The sequence below is a fragment of the Budorcas taxicolor genome, chromosome 5, assembly GCF_023091745.1.
Source record: "Budorcas taxicolor isolate Tak-1 chromosome 5, Takin1.1, whole genome shotgun sequence".
In the NCBI taxonomy this organism is placed as follows: Eukaryota; Metazoa; Chordata; class Mammalia; order Artiodactyla; family Bovidae; genus Budorcas; species Budorcas taxicolor.
In genome coordinates, this window is record NC_068914.1 from 75,097,483 (window position 1) to 75,117,330 (window position 19,848).

Here is a 19,848-nt window from a genome sequence, read left to right on the forward strand (position 1 = left end):
TAATATAAAAAACATGGTGACAGGTGAGGCAGGGGCACATGCAGGGGATAGCAGAACCCCTCCTGGGCCTCGGGCCACTGTCCCCCAGCCTGCAGAGGGCGACAAGGTGGTCAGAGGAGCAGGCTGAGAGGAGCAAGGGCCCCAGGAGTAGGAGCCCAGAGATTCCTGGGCTGGGGCCTGCCCCTGAAGTTCCCACCCACCCTGTGAGTCCGGGGCCAGGCCTTCCATTTGCTGTCTAGCTCCCTGCCCTGAGTCCGCAGGTAGCACGGAGTCCCCGGGGGGTGGGGGGTGGCTGTCCCCTTCTCCACCCTGAGCTTGGGCTGAGCAGCAGATGGAAGCAGGTCTGGAAACACTGAGTTCTGAGGCTGGTGGTCAGACCCCTGTGCCTTCTTCCTGGGTCCACTGGACCGTGCCAGAGCCGTGGCAGCCGATAAGCACCATCTCCAGGCTATGGGGCTCCCAGGGCAAGGCATGGCCCCCCGAAGCTGGTGGGGGCTCTCCAGTGCTAGCAGCCTCAGGCTGGGTCACGGGCTCCAGAGGCCCAGTCCTAGCCCCTTCCTCAGGAGGCGGCGAGCCAGGGGTGCTGGGCTCAGGGCAGAGTTCTCCTGAGCCAGGGGGCTCTGAGTCAGAGGTGGAGGTCCAAAAAGCAGTGGCTCGAGGCCATGGTGAGCTCTGAGATGCGGGGGGGCCCCAGGGCCAGGGAGCCACGAGGGGAGGGGGCCCTGGACGAGGGTGGGGCCAGGTCCCACTCAAGACAGAGCCAGCTGAGGGCTGTAGGCAGTAGGAGGACACCCCAGTGTCCACACACAGGGGCTGCAGCAGCCCAGAGGCACCAGCCGGGCAGGGCCCCTCTCCTGACGCCCGAGGGCAGGGGCCCTCCCCGTGGGGTGCCAGGACCAGCTGCACAGCCTGCCGAAGGGACTGCAGCCCCTCCCGCATCTGCAGCACCTGCTCAGACAGCTCCATCACCTGCAGGGAGGGTGGGCGTGGTCAGAGTGGAGTCGGGACCTGCCAACAGCAGGCACACCCCACCTTGCCCCTCACCCACCGCCTGCCGAAGCTTGTCCAGCGTGTCTGTGTTCCTCACCTCGCTGGGCCCAAGGGGGACAGTAAGCAGGCCGTTCTCTGTGGACAGTAGGAAGGGGTTACCAGCCAGGGCTGGTAAATGAAGACAGCGTGGGGTCCAGGCCTCTGCCTAGTGAGTACAGACCACACTGGCCTGGCCAGGCCTGCCGCCAGGAGCAGCCATTTGTAACCTTGCCCAAGTTGCTAAATCTAGTGCAAACCGCCAGGGGGCCTCGGGCACACTGACTCGGGCTTCCCCCTCGGGAAGCTGCCTTCGTGACTGTCTCTTGTTCTGTCTTCCAGGCTAGGGGGACACTCAGTGCTGCCGGGCCTGCCTGGTGGCCATTTTCAACTCTGCTTCCCCAGCCTTGTATCTCCCACAGTGGGCCAGACGCTTCTAAGGGTTTTAGCAACATCATCTCGTTTAACACGCACAACCACCTTTTTACAGATAGGAAGCTGGCAGCAGAGATCTAAGCTCCATTTCAGCTACCTTCCAACACTAGCGTACTGGTGTTACCCACCAAACTCCCCCGCCCAAACCATGCAGGTGGATGAGGGCAAGAAGGCATCCAAAATCTGTGCCCTGCCAGTTTCTCAGAGAACCCCCGGACAAGGGGCCTGCTCTGCTAGCCTCCCCACGGACTAAGCCCCAGTACCTGGTCCAGGAGAAGGGCTGCTGCTACATTCCGGGCCAGAGTGCCTCACTCGGAAGGAGAACTTGGGCTGGTCGGAGCCACAGCCATCCTCAATCCCATCTACGACCCTGTGGACGCAGGTGCCAGGACAACAAATCAGTCAACAAACACCCACTGCAGTATTCTGTTTTACAGGACAAGATGCCCCACTGTTCACAGAAGCTACAAGAGCTGCTAGGCCAGGGGCTTGGGGTCCTAGGGAAAACCCTAGGAGCTTGCAGTTTCCAGCTTGAGCGATGTGAAACAGCAAGAGTTCTGAGCAGTGCATGGCCTGACTGGTGGAGTGGGGGCAGGGAGGAGGTGGGGTAGTCAAGGGGGGCTTCCTGGAGCAGGCTGGGAGGGGTTAGCATGGAAGGATGGGCATCTAGGGCAGCAGTGTGCCTGGCTGGGGACCCAGCCCTGTCACTATCTCTGCCTGACTTCAGTGGCCCAGAGCTTGCTCACCTGGGGCTCAGATCTGGGGGCACATTCCATGGCACAGGAGGCAGCCGCAGCCCCTCCAAGCTCCGGGGATGAGTTGAGGGGCCGGCCTCAGCCAGCAAAGCCCCTGCCCTGCCTGCCCGCCCTCTGCCTCCCAGCCGGGGCCGGGGCGCAGTTCGCCGCGGCGATAGCAGCTTGGCAGCCGAGGATGAGGAGGTGCAGCCAGGGGACAGCAGGGGGCTGGAGGGCTCATCAGCTGGGGCTGGGGAGGCTGTGGGGCCCTGCTCCCCATCTGTCTCCTTCTCCTCCAGGGTGGACATGAGGGTGTTGTCGCCACTCAGGGAGCTGGTGTCCGCCTGGCGAGAGCAGGGGCAGAGAGTGAGCACGGATAGCACCCACGGTGTCCCACTCACTTCTCCCCGCCAGGCCTCACGGTCCTAGAAGCCAGGCGCTGTTTTTGTTAAAACAGGATGCGGGTGTCTCCTACCTCCTGAGGAGGAGACTCAGCAGGGGGAAGGGCTGTTTTCCTGCTGCCATCACAAAGCCGCCAGCCCTGGAGGCATTCACTGTCCCTCAAAATTCTAGCCAAGCACGGACACGCTGTCTCTCTACTTGGTCTCTGAGGCACACTGAACTGTCCAGGAGGACCCGATACTAAACACTGGTTTGGAATTAGTGGCATAAGGCAGAGAAACTCAAAAGCCCCTCAGAGTGGTCCTGGGTCATGGCAGAGCGCTCTGCAGAGGTGGCCTGACCCGAGGGCACCGCCCCTCCCCTGCAGCCTCACAGCCTCCTCGTCTGGTACCAGTGGACTTGGTCAGACTCTCCTGGGCCAGGGAGAGCGGGAGAGGTGGCTGAGCAGGACGGGGCTGGGCTCTAAGGGCCAGTGTGAGGGAGTGAAGGGGCGGGAGAGTGTGGAACCACCCCCATCATGCATGCGGTGCTTACACCAGGCCATGGGCTCACACAGCACCCCCACGGACCCCCTCTCCAACTCCCCAGGCCTCCAGCCCTCCCACGCACAGACACAGCGCCCTCACCTCGGCGGGGCCTCCACCAGCACCCAGGTTGTAGCTGAGCTCCCCTCGGAGGCCCCGGCTGAAGCGGGGGGCAAACTCGGGGTACAGTGCCAGGCTCTCATGCAGCCCGGCCAGCTGCAGACACTGTAGGACGCAGTACGTCAGCCCCTTCACGTCGGCGTTGGCCTTGACCACCTGCTCACGCCGGGGCAGCTCACAGCCGATCAGGTCTCCCTTCCCTGAGAAGAGCCAGCAGAGGTCAGCAAGCCCTGTCCCTCAGCCACCAGGTGGGGGACGCCTGGGGCCTCTCCAGCCAGGACAAGAGCGGTGGGGCCCAGACGCTGGCCGGCCCCCACTGCCAGCCTCACTGGCTTCTCAGAACAGCCCTGTGGCCCGGGTGCTCAGTCACCTTTGGGGTCAAAGCACTGTGCTGAAACACCCGAATTTTAAGTCTAATGGTTCCCAAGTTGCATGTGGATCAGAATCCTCTGGGAAAGTTAAACCTATCAGATTCCCCGTACAGAATCGTAATATCTATTGGAGACCGCACAATTGTTTTTAAGCCCCGTGGGTGATTCAGGTGGAGCGTGTCTAGGAACCAGTATGTAAAACCAGCAAGTTAGTGCTGTGTGCGTGTTGGAGGGAGGGAGGGTCACGTTATTGCACCAGAGCCTTGGTGCCTCTTCTATATGGCAGACCCTATCCTGAACTGAGTCTGTGGTGCTTTCTCCATCTTACCAGAAGGTGTCAACGGAGGGGTTCCCCACCACCCAAGAGGCTGCCACCTGGCTGACAGCGATTGTTAAATGGCGTCAGAATCCACACCCCAATCTCAAGAGATGTTAAATTGCAGGGTGGGAGGGGGGCGTGGGGGGGAACATATGACTTAGAATCAGTAAAATAGGATGTCTCCAATCAGGGACACGATGAGGGTTAAATGAGTTAGTGCAGATAAAGTGTTGGTCACATAGATGGCCGGAGTTCATTTCCTTCCCTTCCCTCATGACAAGAATCCCCTATAGCTGATTCCCATCAGGGATGGCTGGCCACTGGGGCTTGGGCAGAGCACTCATGGCCCTCACAAGGAAGCTCAGCCCACAGCCAGACATTTCACAAGATTAGACAGCTTTTCCTCATCCTTAAGGAAAAAGATGGCTTGCCGCCACCCCCGCTGTGGGCTGCCTCCCGCTGCCAGCAGAACTCACTGAGCTTAAAGGCCTCCTCTAAATGTTCACGGACTTTTGCTCAAACTTAAGTGTAGAACGCATCATCGTTAAATCTTATTTTCTTGGCTCCCGGCCATCCTTCTGGTTCCTTCTGAGAGCTGTTTGGATCTCATTGTGATCATCTGATGAATGAGCTCTCTCTCCTCATGTGTGTCATCTGGAAATAGGATAAGGATGTATTTCTTGTTCTCATCCAAGAAGGGAGAGAAAAACAAGAGATAGGACAGGACCAAGGATGGAGTTCCATGCCACTGGTCTCAGGGACCAGCTTCCGGCTGACCTCAGCCAGAGCTTCCAGCTCAACTCATCAAGGCGTGTGAGGTCCTCCCCACACCATCACTCAGCTCATCTCCCTTTGTCTTGTCTCCGTCCTCCCCCATAACTAACTTTGCATGCCTAGCTGTTAGTTTATACACAGAGGTAGGGGCCAGAATTGATACTGCTAGACATGTGTGAGCCTTAGCTGCCAGGAGCAGGCAGGAAGCACCTGCACGTTCAACTAAAGAGGCAGGTGGGTGAAGGCAAAGCAGAAAGCCAGGCTATCATGAAGGCTAGGGAGCCGGACATCCATCAGGGCATCCAGTGCAGCCAAGTCAAAGGAGGAAACCGTCCATCTGGAACATACAGGCAGGGTCAGGACGGATCAGAGGTGGCGTACGTCCCAGCGTGGAGAATTCTGGAGGCAAAGGCGAGACATGGGCAGCGGCCCTCCTTGAGGCTGCCTTCACACCAGACACAGGCATTCTGAGATCTGGCGCCTGGCATCAAAGAGGGATTCTTGCAGGACCCATGCCAGCTGCCAGCCACGCTGCTTCCTCAGCTCCAAGCTGAAAGCCATCTGCTTAATAATCCACTGGACAATCTTGCTTTGGAGTGACCAGTTTGCAACTGTCAAAATCTTCTTTTTTGCCTTTCTGATTTATCTCCATTTCCTCATAATTTCTCCCGGATTGCCAGCCATACGTGAGTGGCCATAATTCCATTTGCTCAGGGTCCTGGCATTAACTGCACGTAGGGCCAGAAGCCAAACTTGTGAACAGTGCCTCTCTCAGTTCGCATGGTATTTCTTTCTTCTGTTCCTGTTGGAAGACCATCCTCAGAGGGGAGAGGATGGACACATGGTTGCTGCTGGGCATGTGGTTCTCCAGGTGAGTGACAAACTCCAGCCTCTCCAGGCAGCAGCAGCTGTCCCCACAGGGAGTGCACAAGCACTGCTGCCTGAGGGCTGGCTGTGGGCCGGGCACCTTCCATCCGTATGTGAGGCCCTCTGTCCCCCACAGAGACCACAGCGTCCCCACAGCCCCGGAGCCTGCAGCCCCGTGTTGCCCACCACCCTGAAATCGCCCCCTTTTTGCGGATGACTCTCCCCAGAGCAGAGCACTTAAGAGCGCAACGTCTGAAGCCTGAGGCTGAGAGTCAGCAGACCAGGTTCCAGCCCTAGTGGCCTGCCGACTCTTAACTTCTCAGAGTCTCAGTCTCCTTCCATGCAGAACAGGAATAGCAATAGTCTCTCCTGGCTGGGTTTTGTGAGGTTTGCGTGAGTTGAAGCATGTGAGGGCCTGGATGCAGGGTTGGCTCCACTGTGGGACCCCTGGGGCCAGCACTGTTACCACACCCCTTCCACAACTGCAATCTCTCCCTCCTTATCTAAGGGACTGACCTAAGGATCAGTCTTTTCTTTTGCCAAGAAGGGAAATGTATTTGGAGCCTGAGCTCTGTTGTCACCCATCTCAATCCCAGCCCTGCTCTAGGAAAGTAGCATCTCCTGTTTTCTAACAAAAATGGCATACACACACACATACAGTCGATTAATCTTTGACAAAGGAGGCAAGAATATACAATGGAGAAAAAACAGGCTCTTCAGCAAGTGGTACGGGAAAATTGGACAGCTGCATGTAAATCAATGAACTTAGAATACTCCCTCTCACCATACACAAAAATAAACTCAAAGTGGCTCAAAAACATAAGACATGGCACCATAAAAGCCCTAGAAGAGGACATGGGCAAAACATTCTCTGACATAAACTGTACTAGTAATTCTTTTGGTCAATCTCCCAGGGCAATAGAAATAAAAGCAAAAATAAACAGATGGACCTAATCAAATACAAGCTTTTGCACAGCAAAGGAAACCATAAACAAAATGAAAAGACAACCTATGGAATATATTTGGAGAAAATATTTGCAAATGATATGACCAACGAGCTTAATTTCCAAAATAAACAAACAACTCATACAACTCAACAACAACCATAATCACAGCATAAAACAACCCGATCAAAAAATGGGCATTAGAACCAAACAGACATTTCTCCAAAGAAGACATACAGATAGGCAACAGGCATATGACAAGATGCTCAACATCGCTACTTGTTAGAGAAATGCAAACCAAAACTACAATGAAGTACCACGTCACACTAGTCAGAATGGCCATTATTGAAAAGTCTACAAACAACAAATGCTGGAGAGGGTGTGGAGAAAAGGGAACCCTCCTACACTGTTGGTGGGAATTTAAGTTGATGCTGCCACTATGGAAAACAGCAAGGAGATTCCTCAAAAAACTACAAAGAGAGTTGCCATGTGGTCCAACAATCCCACTCCTGGGCAAATATCCAGACAAAATTCTATCAAAAAAATGCAAGCCCCTCTGTTCATAGCATTACTGTTTACGATAGTCAAGACATAGAAACAAACTAGATGTACACTGACCAACAAATGGATAAAGAACAGGCAGCATGTATGTATATATGTATAAGGAATACTGCTCGGCCATAAAAAAGAATGAAATAATGCCATTCGCAACAACATGGGTGGAACTAGAGATTATCATACTGAGTGAAGTAAGTCAGAAAGAGAAATGCCATATGATACCACTTATATGTGGAATCTAAGCTATGACACAAATGAACTTATCTACAAAACAGAAACAGACTCACAGACACAGAGCACAGACTTATGGTTGCCAAGGGGGAGGGAAGACAGGGGAGGGAGCGAGTGGGAGGCTGGGATCAGCAGATGCAATCTATTATATATAGAATAGATAAACAACAAGGTCCTGCTGTGTAGCGAAGGGAGTATATTCAATATTCTGTCATAAACCATAATGGAAAAGAATATTAAAAAGATTGTATATATATATATATATGTATAACTGAATCACTTTACCATAAAGCAGAAATTAACACATTGTAAATCAACTATACTTCAATAAATTAAAAGAAAAAAAATAGCATTCATGCCTCCCTTTTTCCTGCCTAAACACTTTCCAGCACTTGCATCTTTAGCATTTGATTTTTCCCCCTTGACAGGAAGTGCTCGTCTCCGTCCTCTCATAGACCAAAGGCCGGCCCTTTGGTCTCAGTCTGGCCTCCCGAAATCCACGAGATGAGGTCACTTCCTTGTGTTGCCACCTGGTGGTCACTGGGTCCACTCTGAGCTTTGCTTAGGGCTCCATGGCTGCTACCGAACCCACCCTGTATGCCCTTCCCTGGTGGCCTTGCCCACATCTTCTCTCTGCAGAAGGGGCCGTGGTTCCACCCGCCCCGCTCCCCAGCCCTGGCATCTTCCATTTCGCCCTCACAAACCTAGGATGGCGAGCACGGTGCCGCCCTTGAGCACCTCCATGGAGCCAGAGCAGACGAAGTAGAGGGCCTGGAGGGCGTCGCCCTGGTGGATGAGGTACTCGCCCGGGGTGCAGAAGGCGGGCCGCAGGGCCAGGGACAGCGCCCGCAGGCAGCCCCGGCTGGCCGCCTCGAACAGGGGCAGCTGCAGGACCTCCTTGTGCAGGTGCATGGCGATGTCAGCGCGGAGCTCGTCCGGGAGGCTCTGCAGCAGCTGCGGGTGGCACCAGGTGGGGAAGGTCAGAGTGGAGAATGGGGGCAGCCTCCCGCCAGCCCTTTCCACCCGAAGAGCCTGGGGAGCAAGGGGAGGCGTGGGAGGGACCGGCCTCCCGCCCCTCCAGCAGCCCTGCTTTTCTCCACCAGGCCTTGGGCTTGGACGTCAGTGAGCAGGGCCTGTAGATCTAACGACGGTGGAGAGGGGCCTCCGAGCCGGCTTGGCTGCCTTCTGCTCCTCCCCGCTGTCTCCCCAGGAGAGAGCGGAGGCACGGAGGTCAGAACGCTGCCTCCCTTGCCCTCCAGCCCGCTCCTTGGAATCTTGGGCGGAGCGCACGCTCCTAGAAGGAGCAGAGGCTGGAAGGGCCGGCCCTGGAGGCCTGCGCACCTCTGTGGTGTCGATACCGTTGTTCACCGCCCAGGTCGCCTGGAAGTACTCGAGCATGCGTTGCTTGAGGGGCTTGGGGATGCGGTGGATGCGGATGTAGTCGCGCAGGTCGCGGGTGCGGCTGTGGTACAGAAAGCGGCGGGCGTACATGCGCTGGATGATGGCCGTCACGTTCCCAAACACCACCGCGTGCATCAGGGCTGGGGAGGGGGGCAGAGGGGTCACCTCCAGGACCTGCCCAGCCCGGCCTGCCACGTGCTGGACACATCTGTCCCCCCAGTTCCTACTCCGCCCCCACGCTAGGAGAGGCCCCAGCTGCGGTGTGGCCTCTCCCGGCCCTGGCCTCGGGCTCCCTGCTCCTCTAAGGCAGACGCACCTCGGGGAAGGACCTGGGGACCCTTCGAGGGGTGGGGAGGCCGGGGCCGACCGAGGTCATGAGTATGGGAGGGGGCCCTGGACCGGAAGCGGGGCAGGCCTCACCGCCGATGAGCATGGTGCAGATGGAGAAGATCTTCTCCGTGTCCGTGTTGGCGGACACGTTGCCGAAGCCCACGCTGGTGAGGCTGCTGAGCGCGAAGTAGAGGGAGGTGATGTAGGCGCTGCGCAGTGAGGGGCCGCCCAGGAGCTCGGGCCCGGTCCTGTTGGCCTCGCCGAAGCTGCTGCTACAGTTGTCACTCTGGCCCGAGCTGTTCCCTGCGGCGGAGCTCCGGCCCACCAGGTAGTAGGGGGTCTCCAGTCGGCGGGCCAGCTCCTGCAGCCAGCCTGGGGAGAGAGCAGGATGGCGCTGCTGCACTGCGGGGACAAGAGTGCCTGCTGCTTCCCCTGGGGTGAGGGGGCACGTGGCTGCAGACCCACCCTCATGCTTCTTCCAGGAGCGTTCCTCCTCTGCCAGCCTTGTACACCCCATCCTCCCTTGACCCTCACCAAGACAAGCCCATGAGGATGAGACTGTCATCTCCCCAGACGGTGTCTCTGGGCGCCAAGGCTGCAGTGAGGAGTGCTGCACCCTCCTCCCCATGGTGGCACTAAACCCAGGCAGTGAGCCCAGCTGGAGGGGGCACAGGGGCTGGAGGGCTCCGTGTACCAGCCACAGCCTCACTCCCAGGCCTCCCTCCTCTGCCTAATCCTCCTAGATCAGGCCAGGCCTGATCAGGGCCAGGCCCCTCACTTTTTCTCTGAGCTCTGGAAAGCCATCCTCCATTCAGTCCCATCCTGCCCCACAACCACACACAACACCCAACCTCGTGCACATGTTCTCGGGCACATTGACACGGATGTGTGCCTATACCCCACTGAGGCTATAGCTGTGCTCCACACAGTCAAGAGGACAAGGACACACGTGTGAGCACAGACCCAGGAGCACAGCCATGCCTGTGCACACTTGGGAGAGAGACATGGACACACAGGTGCTCGCACACTGACACCCAGGTAGGAGAGGGACACACCTGCATGGACATGAGCACACAGGTAAGTGAACACAGAGGCTCTGCACACACACACACACACACAGGCCAGCCAGGGACACTGCAGGGAGAATGAAGATCGCCCCAGTCTCCGCATCAACCCCACATTCTCTGGTCAGACCTTAGAGGGAGTGGGACTGCGTACTGGTGTCTCTCAGGAGCCCACAGCTGCCCAAAGTCACTCAGTCCAGCTGGAGGGATGTGGGAATTCTAAGGTGTTAGATGAAGGTCCCCAGGGCCCACAGAAGTCCCAAGAGTCCTGGCAGAGATGGGGGCCACGGAGAGCCAGGGAGAAAGGGCAGCTCTAGCACAGGGGTCCAGAGGGTGGGCTCAGGATCACAAGCTGCGGTTAGACCCATCTTTCCACATGCCCCTCCCCAGGCCCCTAGTCCACACTCACCCTAACACCACACACACAGCCCCCTGTGGTCCTCACACCCCTCCTCTCACCCCCAGCCCTTCATTCAGTAACCTCACACATGTGCCAGGAGCTGGGGGACCCCCAGGAGCTTCCTGCAGAGGAAAAATGTACCCAGCACCTGAGGGCCCTGGGGTGGGGCTCAAACCCATGTGCTAGAGTTGGACGACTTCCTGAAAGAGGGGGCACTGGTGCTTGGTCTCAGAGGATGGGTGGTTTTGAGATAAAGAAACTGAGAGGGGCTCATTCCTGATCTAGGGAAAGGCCTGGACTAACCTAGATCTGGCCACAAGTGTAGGCAAGTAGCTTAGCTTAGCTAGAATGTAGGGTCCACGCTGGGGAGCAAGCTCCAGGCTGAGGAGTTGGGGGTATATGTGAAATCCTGAGCCAAGGCGAGGACTCACCCTCCTGTTATTTGAGGCGTGACTACACAAGGCAGTGCGCAGAGCTCTTGAGCTGCTATTTAGGTGGGCCGCTGAGGTGGAGCCCGTGGCTGGGGGGGTGGGGGGGGGGGGCTGGAGGCAGAAGGAGCAGGATGAAGGGAGGAGCCCCTCCTCACTTAGTCTTGGTCCTGGGGCGTCCACAGCCTCTGATGCTGGTGGTGGGATACTGCCTCTGCTCGTGGAGGGTCAACTGCAGAGGCTGTTCTGGAGGCTGATGGTATTCATACTGAGAAATGTCCCCAAACGACCTCCCTCAGTATTTAGCACCATCGTTTGAAAATCCAGCCCATCTCCACTGGGCTAATGGGACTCTGGGGTGGGAACTCTGTGTCCACACCCGGGGCAATGCGGCTGCCCAGAACCAAGGCAAGGAGGCCGAGGGAAGGCACCTCCCACCAGACAGAGCTGGGCCAGCAGGGGGCGCCACTCTCTCCAACGGACATCCCTACCAGGGTGGATTTCAGCAGGTCTGGGTGTAGCTCCCACCCAGTTAAGGGCAGTTTCCCTGGAGACGGAGTTAGGATTCCTGGTTTTCACCCAGGCGGCCCCGGTTCGACTCCCGGTGTGGGAACCCCAACACCTTTGGGCTTTCCTGGTGGCTCAGGGGTTAAAGCGTCTGCCTGGAATGCGGAAGACCCGGGTTCGATCCCTGGGTCGGGAAGATCCCCTGGAGAAGGAAATGGCAACCCACTCCAGTACTCTTGCCTGGAAAATCCCATGGAGGGAGGAGCCTGGTACACTAGAGTCCATGGGGTCGCAAAGAGTCGGACACGACTGAGCGATTTCACTTTCACTTTCCCTGGAGACGGAAGGGGCAGATGAAATTGTGAAGAACTTGGAAACTCCCCTAAAGTGAACTAGTGTGTGTGTTAGTAGCTCAGTCATGTCCGACTCTTTGCGACTCCACACGCTGTAGCCTGCTAGGCTCCTCTGTCCATGGGATTCTCCAGGGAAGAATACTGGAGTGGGTTGCCATTCCCTTCTTTAGAGGATTCCTGACCCAGGGATCAAACCTGGGTCCCCTGAACTGCAGGCAAATTCTTTACTGTTTGAGCTACAGGGAAGTTCCTAATGTGAACTAGTACCAGCCCCAAACAGAAAAATCCTCTGGAACTTAGGGTTCAAGGTATGATCTGCAAAACAGTCAGAAAGCCCCCTACAACCCCCATGCTCTCCATGGAAGGGCTCAGAGCTCCTCTGGGAGCCAAAGGTGCTCTTCATGTCATCTCAGCAACCCCTGTGAGGTGGTCAGAATGGAGAAGCCACATGGACGAAAGACTCAGGTGTCTGGATCCTGCTGTGGAAAGCAACTGACCCCAGGGATTTGCAGGAGTCTCAAGAGACTTGGGTTCGATCCTTGGGTGGGGAAGTTCCCTTGGAGTAGGAAATGGCAACCCACTCCAGTATTCTTGACTGGAGAATTTCACTGACAGAGGAGCCTGGCGGGCTAAAGTCCATGGGGTCACAAAGAGTCAGACACAACTTTGGGGTCAGGGCTTTGCGTCACTGTTACTGATCTCCCAATCCTCTGACCTCAGGGCTGCCTCCACCACAGCCTCCCTCTGGGAAGGGCAGGTGCCAAGGAGCTGACACTGTCTGGAACATTCTGGTTCCTGTGCTCAGCAACTAGAGCTTGGGGAATATCCAAGTGGGCCGCTGGGCTACACACCAGTCTCCATGGGCTTTGTGAATGGGGGAGGATTCGCAGAAGTCTCCTCATCCCCGGGCACTGATCAGAGCACGTGTCTAAGGCCAACCTGGACTCCGGGTGACCAACCCCACCAAGGAGCAGGTAGTCATAGAGGGGCGTCCGAGCAGCTAGCCTCTCACCCACTGACTGGAAAAGGGGGCTAAAGGCCAGTTACCAGGAAGTTGCCGGAGGGCTGGAGGGTGTGGGCGGAAGAAGGTGTATTCAATTTTGGAACAGAATGGTTTGGAGATAGAGAGGATGGAAGCTGAGATGTTCACGAAGTGGTGCCAGTGGAGTCACCCAGGGAGACCAAGGCGGGGGAGGGGTCTGAGGAAAGCCCGGGGCAGGAGGAGGCCTCATCCTGGGGCAGAAAGGTAGCTGGCAGGGTCAGGTGCTCTGGGGACTTCAAGGGGATAAGGGTTTGGACCCAGAAGGTCACTGCGACCTGCAGGGTGACATTTTGGGTTGAGCGGTGGGGGTGGAAGCCCTCCTGGCAGGAGTTAAGTCGTGAGTGGGAGGTAAGCAGAGGGAGGAGCTGTGAGCGTGGAGGTGAAATGAAGGAGAGTGAAGACACTGGTGGGGTGCAGGGAACGGCTGCATTTCAGGCAGGGGGAGGCTGACACGGGTGAGAGAACATGCTGCTGGAGGTGAAAAGAGCGGGGAAGGGGCCCTAAGAGCCACGGTGGTGGGGAATGAGTTTCCAAGAGATTGGCGGGAAAGTGCCAGGCATGCGAGGAGCCCCTGACCATGGGACACCATGGGAGAGAGGTCTCCTGAGAGGGGTGGGCTTCCCAGGTGGGCAGGGAGCAGAAGCAAGTGCCGTAGGCTTGGCCACGAGGAGGCCGCGATGGGTGAACAGCCTCTCCTAGGCAGCCTACCAGGCTTTTTCCACAATAAGGGGCTGCTGGAGAGCGGGCCTGCCTTGAGGGGGAGGCTCTGTCACACTCCCCTCTGCACATACACACCAGCCCCCGTCTCCTCCTCACAAGCACACACATACTTGTACACACGCCCCAGACACACAGCTGTGAGCATGTACACACGCAGGCTTGCACACATCTCTCTGACACCTTGTATCAGCTCACAGATGTCCCCTGACACACACTTGATCTCACATTTCCCTGACACACACACCCTTGAGTGAACAGATCCCTTGGGCACATGTGTACACACACACACACACACACACACACACACGCGCGCGCGCGCATGCAGCCTCTAGTACCGATCTCGGGCAGCTCCGAGGCACTGCTCTCAATTTCCCGCTGGCCGATGTAGAACCAGACACAGGCCACCCAGTGGGCGAGCAGGGCGAACACGGCCATGAGCAGGGTCAGCACCACGGCGCTGTACTGCGAGTAGCGGTCCAGCCGAGGGAGCAGGCGAAGCAGCCGCAGGAGTCGCACTGTCTTCAGCAGGTGCGCCCCGAAGTACTGAGGTGGGGGAGGCGGGGCGGTCACCCCAGGGCTGGCCTGGCCCATCCCGCCCCCGAGCCCACCCAGCCCAATCGCACTGACCACATTGACCTTGAAGGCGTGCAGCAGGTCGAAGGGCAGCGCTGCAATGACATCCAACAGGAACCATGTGGTAACATAGTGGAGGCAAATGGACTTGGGGGCAAACACCACCTGGCCTGACTTGGACACGAACGTGGTACGGAAATTCAGCACAATGTCTGTGGGAAGTCAGGGCGGGACTCAGCGTGGGTTGGGGAGGAGCCACATTTTTCTGGGCCCCGGGCTCAGTATGTGACACTGGCCTGGGCCCTTTATATGCATCGTCTTAGTTTTCACAGTAACTGCAAAGGGCAGGTACTGTCATGCCGATTTGATGGTGGGAGAAACAGGCTTGGAGAGTCTATGATTAGGTTGCGGTCAAGTGACCCATTAGCAGTGGAGACATATGGAACCTAGGTCCTATTTCAAAGGCCACGGGTCATAAACAAAGGGAGGGCCAGGGGGACAGCAGGGGGCAGTGGAAGCCATGCAGACTATCCCCACCAAAGCCCGGGGGTCACCAGGGGTGGGACGCACAGAGTGTACATACCGAGAATGAAGAGGACCTCCACAGCCAGGTCGCAGACACTGGGGGGGCCGCGGGCGGCACTGGGCTCCCGGGCTGTGCTCACGCACACGCTGTAGGGCACGGTGACAGCCACGTAGAGGGTGGCCAGCAGGATGAAGCCATCCCAAGTGGCCCTCAGCGCCCCACAGTGCAGCAGGATGAAGGGCGACTTCCGGATGGCAGCTACCTTGTACTCAGGCAGATTTGGCTTCTCCCCAAACACCCCCTAATGAGAGGCAGGGCAGGTCCAGGCAGGGAGGACAGGAAATTGGCACAGGCTGAGTTTGGATAGAGTCTGGCCTCCTTTCTCTCCCTGCATTCTCAAAACCACCTCTGACACAGGTTTTAGAGCCCGCTGGTTATAGATCAGAAGACTGAGCATTGGGGAGCTCCAGTGACTCAGCTGAGGTCACACAGCTGCTTAGCAGAGGAGCCAAGACTGAGCCAAGGGCCATCTGACTCCAGGGTCCAAACTCCTCCTTTTATCTTTGACAGTTCAGGCAGGTGACATTCTCGCCACAACTCCTGAAATGCTAGTGGAGCCTGAGTGGCCCCCTGAGCAGTCTCTCTGTGGTAGGCTCCGTTCCCCTTCTCCTCAGCCTGCCCCCACAGGGCCCCCCTCCCACACACACCCTAGCGCACAATCCACCTTATTGAGCTTGTGCTTGCCCTTGGGCTGCTTCTGCAGGTGCCCAGACAGGTGGTAGAGCACAGCCCGGCTCCGTCGCCGGTTGGCATTGAAACCTTTGGATCCAGCCCGGCCATATCGGCGTCGGCCACCACCTGCGAAAGAAGAAGGGCTGGCAAGAAGGACGGAGAGGGGCACGCACACACTTAGCCCTGGGGTGTGGGGGCAGACACCTGGCTCTGGCCCAGAGACTGGCTCATTGACTAGTTAGACTGTTCAGAGCTGGGGCTCCTGTGTTTCTCACTTCCTAGAGTCATTTGCCAACAACCCCAGCAACGAGCAGTGAGGAGGGTGCATATGGACCCTCCTCCCAGTGCCTTCTTCTAGGAGGAGGTTTGGACCAGGGCAAGGCAGGAGGGGATCTCCATAGGAAAGGCCTGAGAGAGGAGTGGGAAGATGGTGCCCAGAGTTGGGGAGTGCCGAGCTAGCAGGAGGCCATAGGGCAGAGTTGCTCACAGCTGGGGGATGGGAAGAGTACCCCAGCATTAGCAAATAGCAAAGAGGCCTTGGGGCAGCTTCCGTTAACAGCTCTGTGAGATGTCCAAAGGGCACTTCCAAGCCCTGAGAGGATGCAAGAAGGGAAAGACCACAAGGACTTAAAAGAGGGTTTTGGCTAGGGCTCCCCAGATAGGTTTGTATGAAGAAAAGGAACCAGGTGGGCCTCACTAATCAGTGGGAAAATGGTACTTCATGGACACTAGTGGAATGTGTTTTTTTTTAGTTTCTTAGTAAAGCTGACTTCAAAACTCCAGCTTTGGGGACTTCCCTGGTGGTCCAATGGTTAAGACTTTGCCTTCTAATGCAAAGGGTGTGGGTTCGATCCCTGGTCAGGGAGCTAAGATCCCATGTGCTTGACGGCCAAAAAACCGAAACATCAAACAGAAGCAATGTTTAACAAACTCAATAAAGACTTTAAAGATGGTCCGAAGCAAAAAAATCTTAAAAAAAAAAAACAAAAAACAACAACTCCAACTGTGTCTCAGCAAGCTTTCCCACCTGGGCCTGCAGAGATGAGAGAGCCACAGGCTTCTTAGCCAGCAGAGCGGGAGTCCATCAGTGTGGGTAGGGTGGGGGGTCCTCAAGCCCACACTGGGTGCTATGCCCCCGCCCAAGGCTGAGGTACCCAACACCCCAGGCAGAGCAGCCAGATCAGCGGCCCCTGGGCACCCACCTGACTCCTTCCAGCTGTCAGGCCCCCCTCGGTTCTTGGTTTCACTGATGTCCTTGTGAGAGACCAGGAAGAGGGCCACCTCCCCTTTCTCATTCTTTATGGGTATCACATCCAGGAGACACCAGAACGGGAGCCCTGGGCATGAAGACACAGCTCAGCTCCCATTTTCCGTGTTGCCCAAGACGACAGAGAGGCCATTGACACCCCTTAGTTAAGGCACAAGCCAGCTCCACTTAGGACACTCAGCCTCGATTGAGCAAGGAGAGGGAGGGCAGAGCGGACATTCAGACATGTGTGTTCAGAGATCTGTCCTGCTAAGTAAGATGGGCAAATTCTTCTGCTGGGGGGTGGAAATCCAAGATGGGAACTAGAGGACCGGCTGAGATTGCGGTGAGGACCGAAGAAAGGTGGAGAAAAGGGAGATGGGAATGTGGGAAGATGGGATGAGATGGGGAGATGAAGATGGGAGTGAAAAGGAGGGACTGTGGATGGGGTGGGTACCAGGCTGGGTGAGACCAAGAAAGTAAAGCAGGCTGGCCAGACGGCCCCTCACCACTCTTCCGGTACAGGATCAGCTCAGCCTTGAACTCCTTGTGCTCATCCAGGGCCTTGCGGATCTGTTGGCGGACGAGCTCACTCGTGTCTGGCCCGTAGAGGAAGGAGCAGGCGCAGCCCCGCTGCATGACCTCGGCCCGGGAGAAGCCCGTGAGGTCACAGAAGCCATCAGAGCAGTAGACCACGGGGAAGAGCCCCGCCACCTGGGCGTTGCCCAGCACGAAGTTGCTATCTGCAAGAGAGCGCCTCTCAGAGGGGCTGTGCGGCGAAGGGACGCAAGGCCCACTGCCCTCCTTTAACACTGCCTGCCATCAAAGGGGGGATGACAAATCTTGGGACTCCCGCCTGTGAGTGTTCGGGCTGGGGGGCTGGGGGAGGGTTAGGACAGGAGCTGTGCATGAACTGGAGTTAGAGTGTCGCCTGTGTGTCAGTGCCCTGCAAGGACCCATTCTTAGCACCGTGTGTGTACGTGTATTTGAGAATCGGCACACCTGAGCCCTGAGGCTGGTGAACACAGCCCTGTGTGGGTGCTCTGCTCTCTGGAGTGTGAGCTGAGCAGCTGGGGGTAAGGAGTGGGACTGGGATGTCTGCAGGAGAACTGCAGGACCAGTTCTAGGACAGCCTCAGCCCCACCCCAGCCTCAGCCGGCCAGGTTTGCTCACCTGCCAGGTGCTCAGGTGGGCTATTTGGCTCCTCCCATTGAGCCTAGCTGGGAGAGGCAATTGGAGCCATCATCTATTCTGCACTCTGTCTGAGCCCCAGCTGCCTGACCTGGCTCTGGAGGTAGTGAATGTGATCCACGATGGGAGTGTAAGGACGGTAGCTGAGCTCTGGCAGCCTGGAGCCAGGAACGTATTGTGGGGTGGGGGGCACTGAATCAGCAGGCTACGGGAGCCAAGTGCGGGCAAAGCAGAGGGAGAAGGCTGAAGGGGTCCTCAGAGAGGGGCTTCCACCCGCTATGAGGAGCCAGAGACTGAGGTAGAGAGCTGGGAAGCCACACCGGGGTCGGGGGGGAGGGTGGGGGCGGGGGGGGGGGTGGTGGTGGTGGGGGAGGGTAGTTTGAGGGAGGAGAAGGAAGGGAGCTCTCACGACTTTCCAGGGCTCAGAGCCATAGAAAACCATAACTCAGAACTCTGGTTGCCTTCTCCAAACTTCCCCAGTCTTGGTGGGAGTCACCAAACCTGTCTATTTGGGGATAGATGGGCTCAGTGGGTTTAGGCAGTGAGGTGAGCTTGAACCAACAGTGCTCTCCGGAGACCGGTTTACTCTATCTTGGTTTGCAAACCTCTTTTCTAAATCAGTTTTTTAAGCCACCGGGCTGTCTCTTGACGCTTCCTTGCCTCACTCCCCAACCTGCCAGTTCGAGGGTAGTCGATGGGACAGCGCCAGACGCAGGGATGGGATAGATTAGATTAAGTAGCTCCGGGTTCGCTCCCCCAGGCACAGACAACATGCCCGGCTCCCAGACTGAGAGTTCCAGTCATTTCGCCTGGCCTGGGGCAGCGTTGACTTTGAATTTTTCAGAAACGGCATCTGAAAGGAGACGGTGGTCCCAGCTTAAAGTGGGGCTCGGGGAAGGGAAGGCGAGAGCAGGAGGGCTCCAGTCTGAGATGTCAGGGTACCGGACTAGAGGGAACCCTGGCTAGGGACAGCTGGTCCGGGAGATAGTGGGACGAGGGTCGGGACTCACGCGTGCCGTCGAAGCGCGTGGCGATGGTGTCCAGGAAGGTGTTCTGCGGCGCCAGGAGTCCCCGCATGGCCGGCATCTTAGGCGGCCAAGGCCGCCCGCCCCATCCCTCCGGGGCGCGGGAGCTCAGCGCCGGGGGAGGGCGCCCAAGTCGGCCGCCCCCCGCCGGGCCCCGCGCCCCCTAGCGCAGCCGTCGGGGGTCGATGCCCACCCCGGGCTCGCAGGTCCTGCCAGCCGTCCGCGCGCAAGGGGGCGTCCCCGCCGTCGGGGCCCGGAGCATGGCGCGCTGCTCCTCGCGCCCTGGCAGCCCACGAATCCTGGACTCGCGGCTCCGCTCGCGCTGTGCTCTCGGCACCTTCCGCTCGCGGCGGCTGCAGCAGCAGCTCCCGTTTCGGCTGCGGGTCGGCTCCCTCTCGGGCTCCGCTCCGCACCGGATCCCCGCAGCTCCCTCCGTCTGTCGGGGAGAAGCGGCAGCCTCCCTCCTTCCCTCCTGCGCCCGCCGCCAGCACCGGGGTAACCATGGAGACGGGGCACACCCAGGCAGGGCCGCCTCCTTAAAGGGACAGGCCTCCCGCCGAGGGATCCCCCCTCCCCTCGGGACCTCGTGGGGGCCTGGGAGGCGGCGCCCTCCCTCCCTACCCGCGCCAAGCGGGCCGCCCGGGCCACCCCAAGCCGCCCCGCCCGCCCTTCGGAGAACGACGGGCAAGCGCCTGGTCCCGCTCGGGCTGACTCAGCCGCAGGGGCGAGGCGTCTTTCTCTGCAGCAAGGGGGTGCTCAGAGAGCCTGGCAGCCTCTCCTCCTCCGGAGGGACCTGGGGAGAGCTCAGGCGGGGGCTGAGCGGGGGTTGCTTGTTTTAGAAGAAGCTTTTCCCTTAGGAAAAATGTAACGGGAAAGGGGGCTGGGCCAGCAGGCGGAGGTGGTGAAGACCGGTGGTTGGCGGAAGCTGTGGGGCAGGGGAAGTCTGAAAGGAGATTTGGTGGATGGGGTCTAAACACAGCTTCTGGGCATCAGAGTCTTTCTTAG

The 19,848-nt window shown here is 57.9% G+C and overlaps 1 protein-coding gene and 1 non-coding gene across 2 annotated transcripts; one reads left to right on the forward strand and one right to left on the reverse strand.

Annotated features, from left to right (window-relative positions):
- Positions 1–372: 372 nt before the first annotated feature.
- KCNH3 (potassium voltage-gated channel subfamily H member 3) lies at positions 373–18,904 on the reverse strand. Its single transcript, XM_052640660.1, has 15 exons — positions 18,829–18,904; positions 17,137–17,370; positions 16,584–16,718; positions 15,374–15,507; positions 14,707–14,950; positions 14,178–14,335; positions 13,886–14,093; positions 9,127–9,408; positions 8,647–8,846; positions 8,010–8,259; positions 3,224–3,441; positions 2,208–2,539; positions 1,725–1,831; positions 1,049–1,125; positions 373–969 (listed from the first exon to the last, which is right to left on the reverse strand). Exons 1-15 carry the CDS (start codon positions 18,902–18,904, stop codon positions 373–375), a joined length of 3,252 nt encoding a protein of 1,083 aa, XP_052496620.1.
- Positions 11,560–11,632, forward strand: TRNAS-GGA (transfer RNA serine (anticodon GGA)). The gene has a single exon. It is a non-coding gene; the product is annotated as a tRNA-Ser (tRNA).
- Positions 18,905–19,848: the final 944 nt, after the last annotated feature.

Bases quoted from the DNA above. Each gene is read 5' to 3' on its own strand.
- KCNH3 (XM_052640660.1), bottom strand. From the start codon at position 18,904: ATGCCGGCCATGCGGGGACTCCTGGCGCCGCAGAACACCTTCCTGGAC. The intron at 16,719-17,136 runs GTGAGGGGCCGT...CTTCATGCCCAG, and splicing joins GATCCTGTACCGGAAGAGTG to GGCTCCCGTTCTGGTGTCTC. The intron at 1,126-1,724 runs GTACTGGGGCTT...TACTGTCCACAG, and splicing joins CAGCCCTTCTCCTGGACCAG to AGAACGGCCTGCTTACTGTC.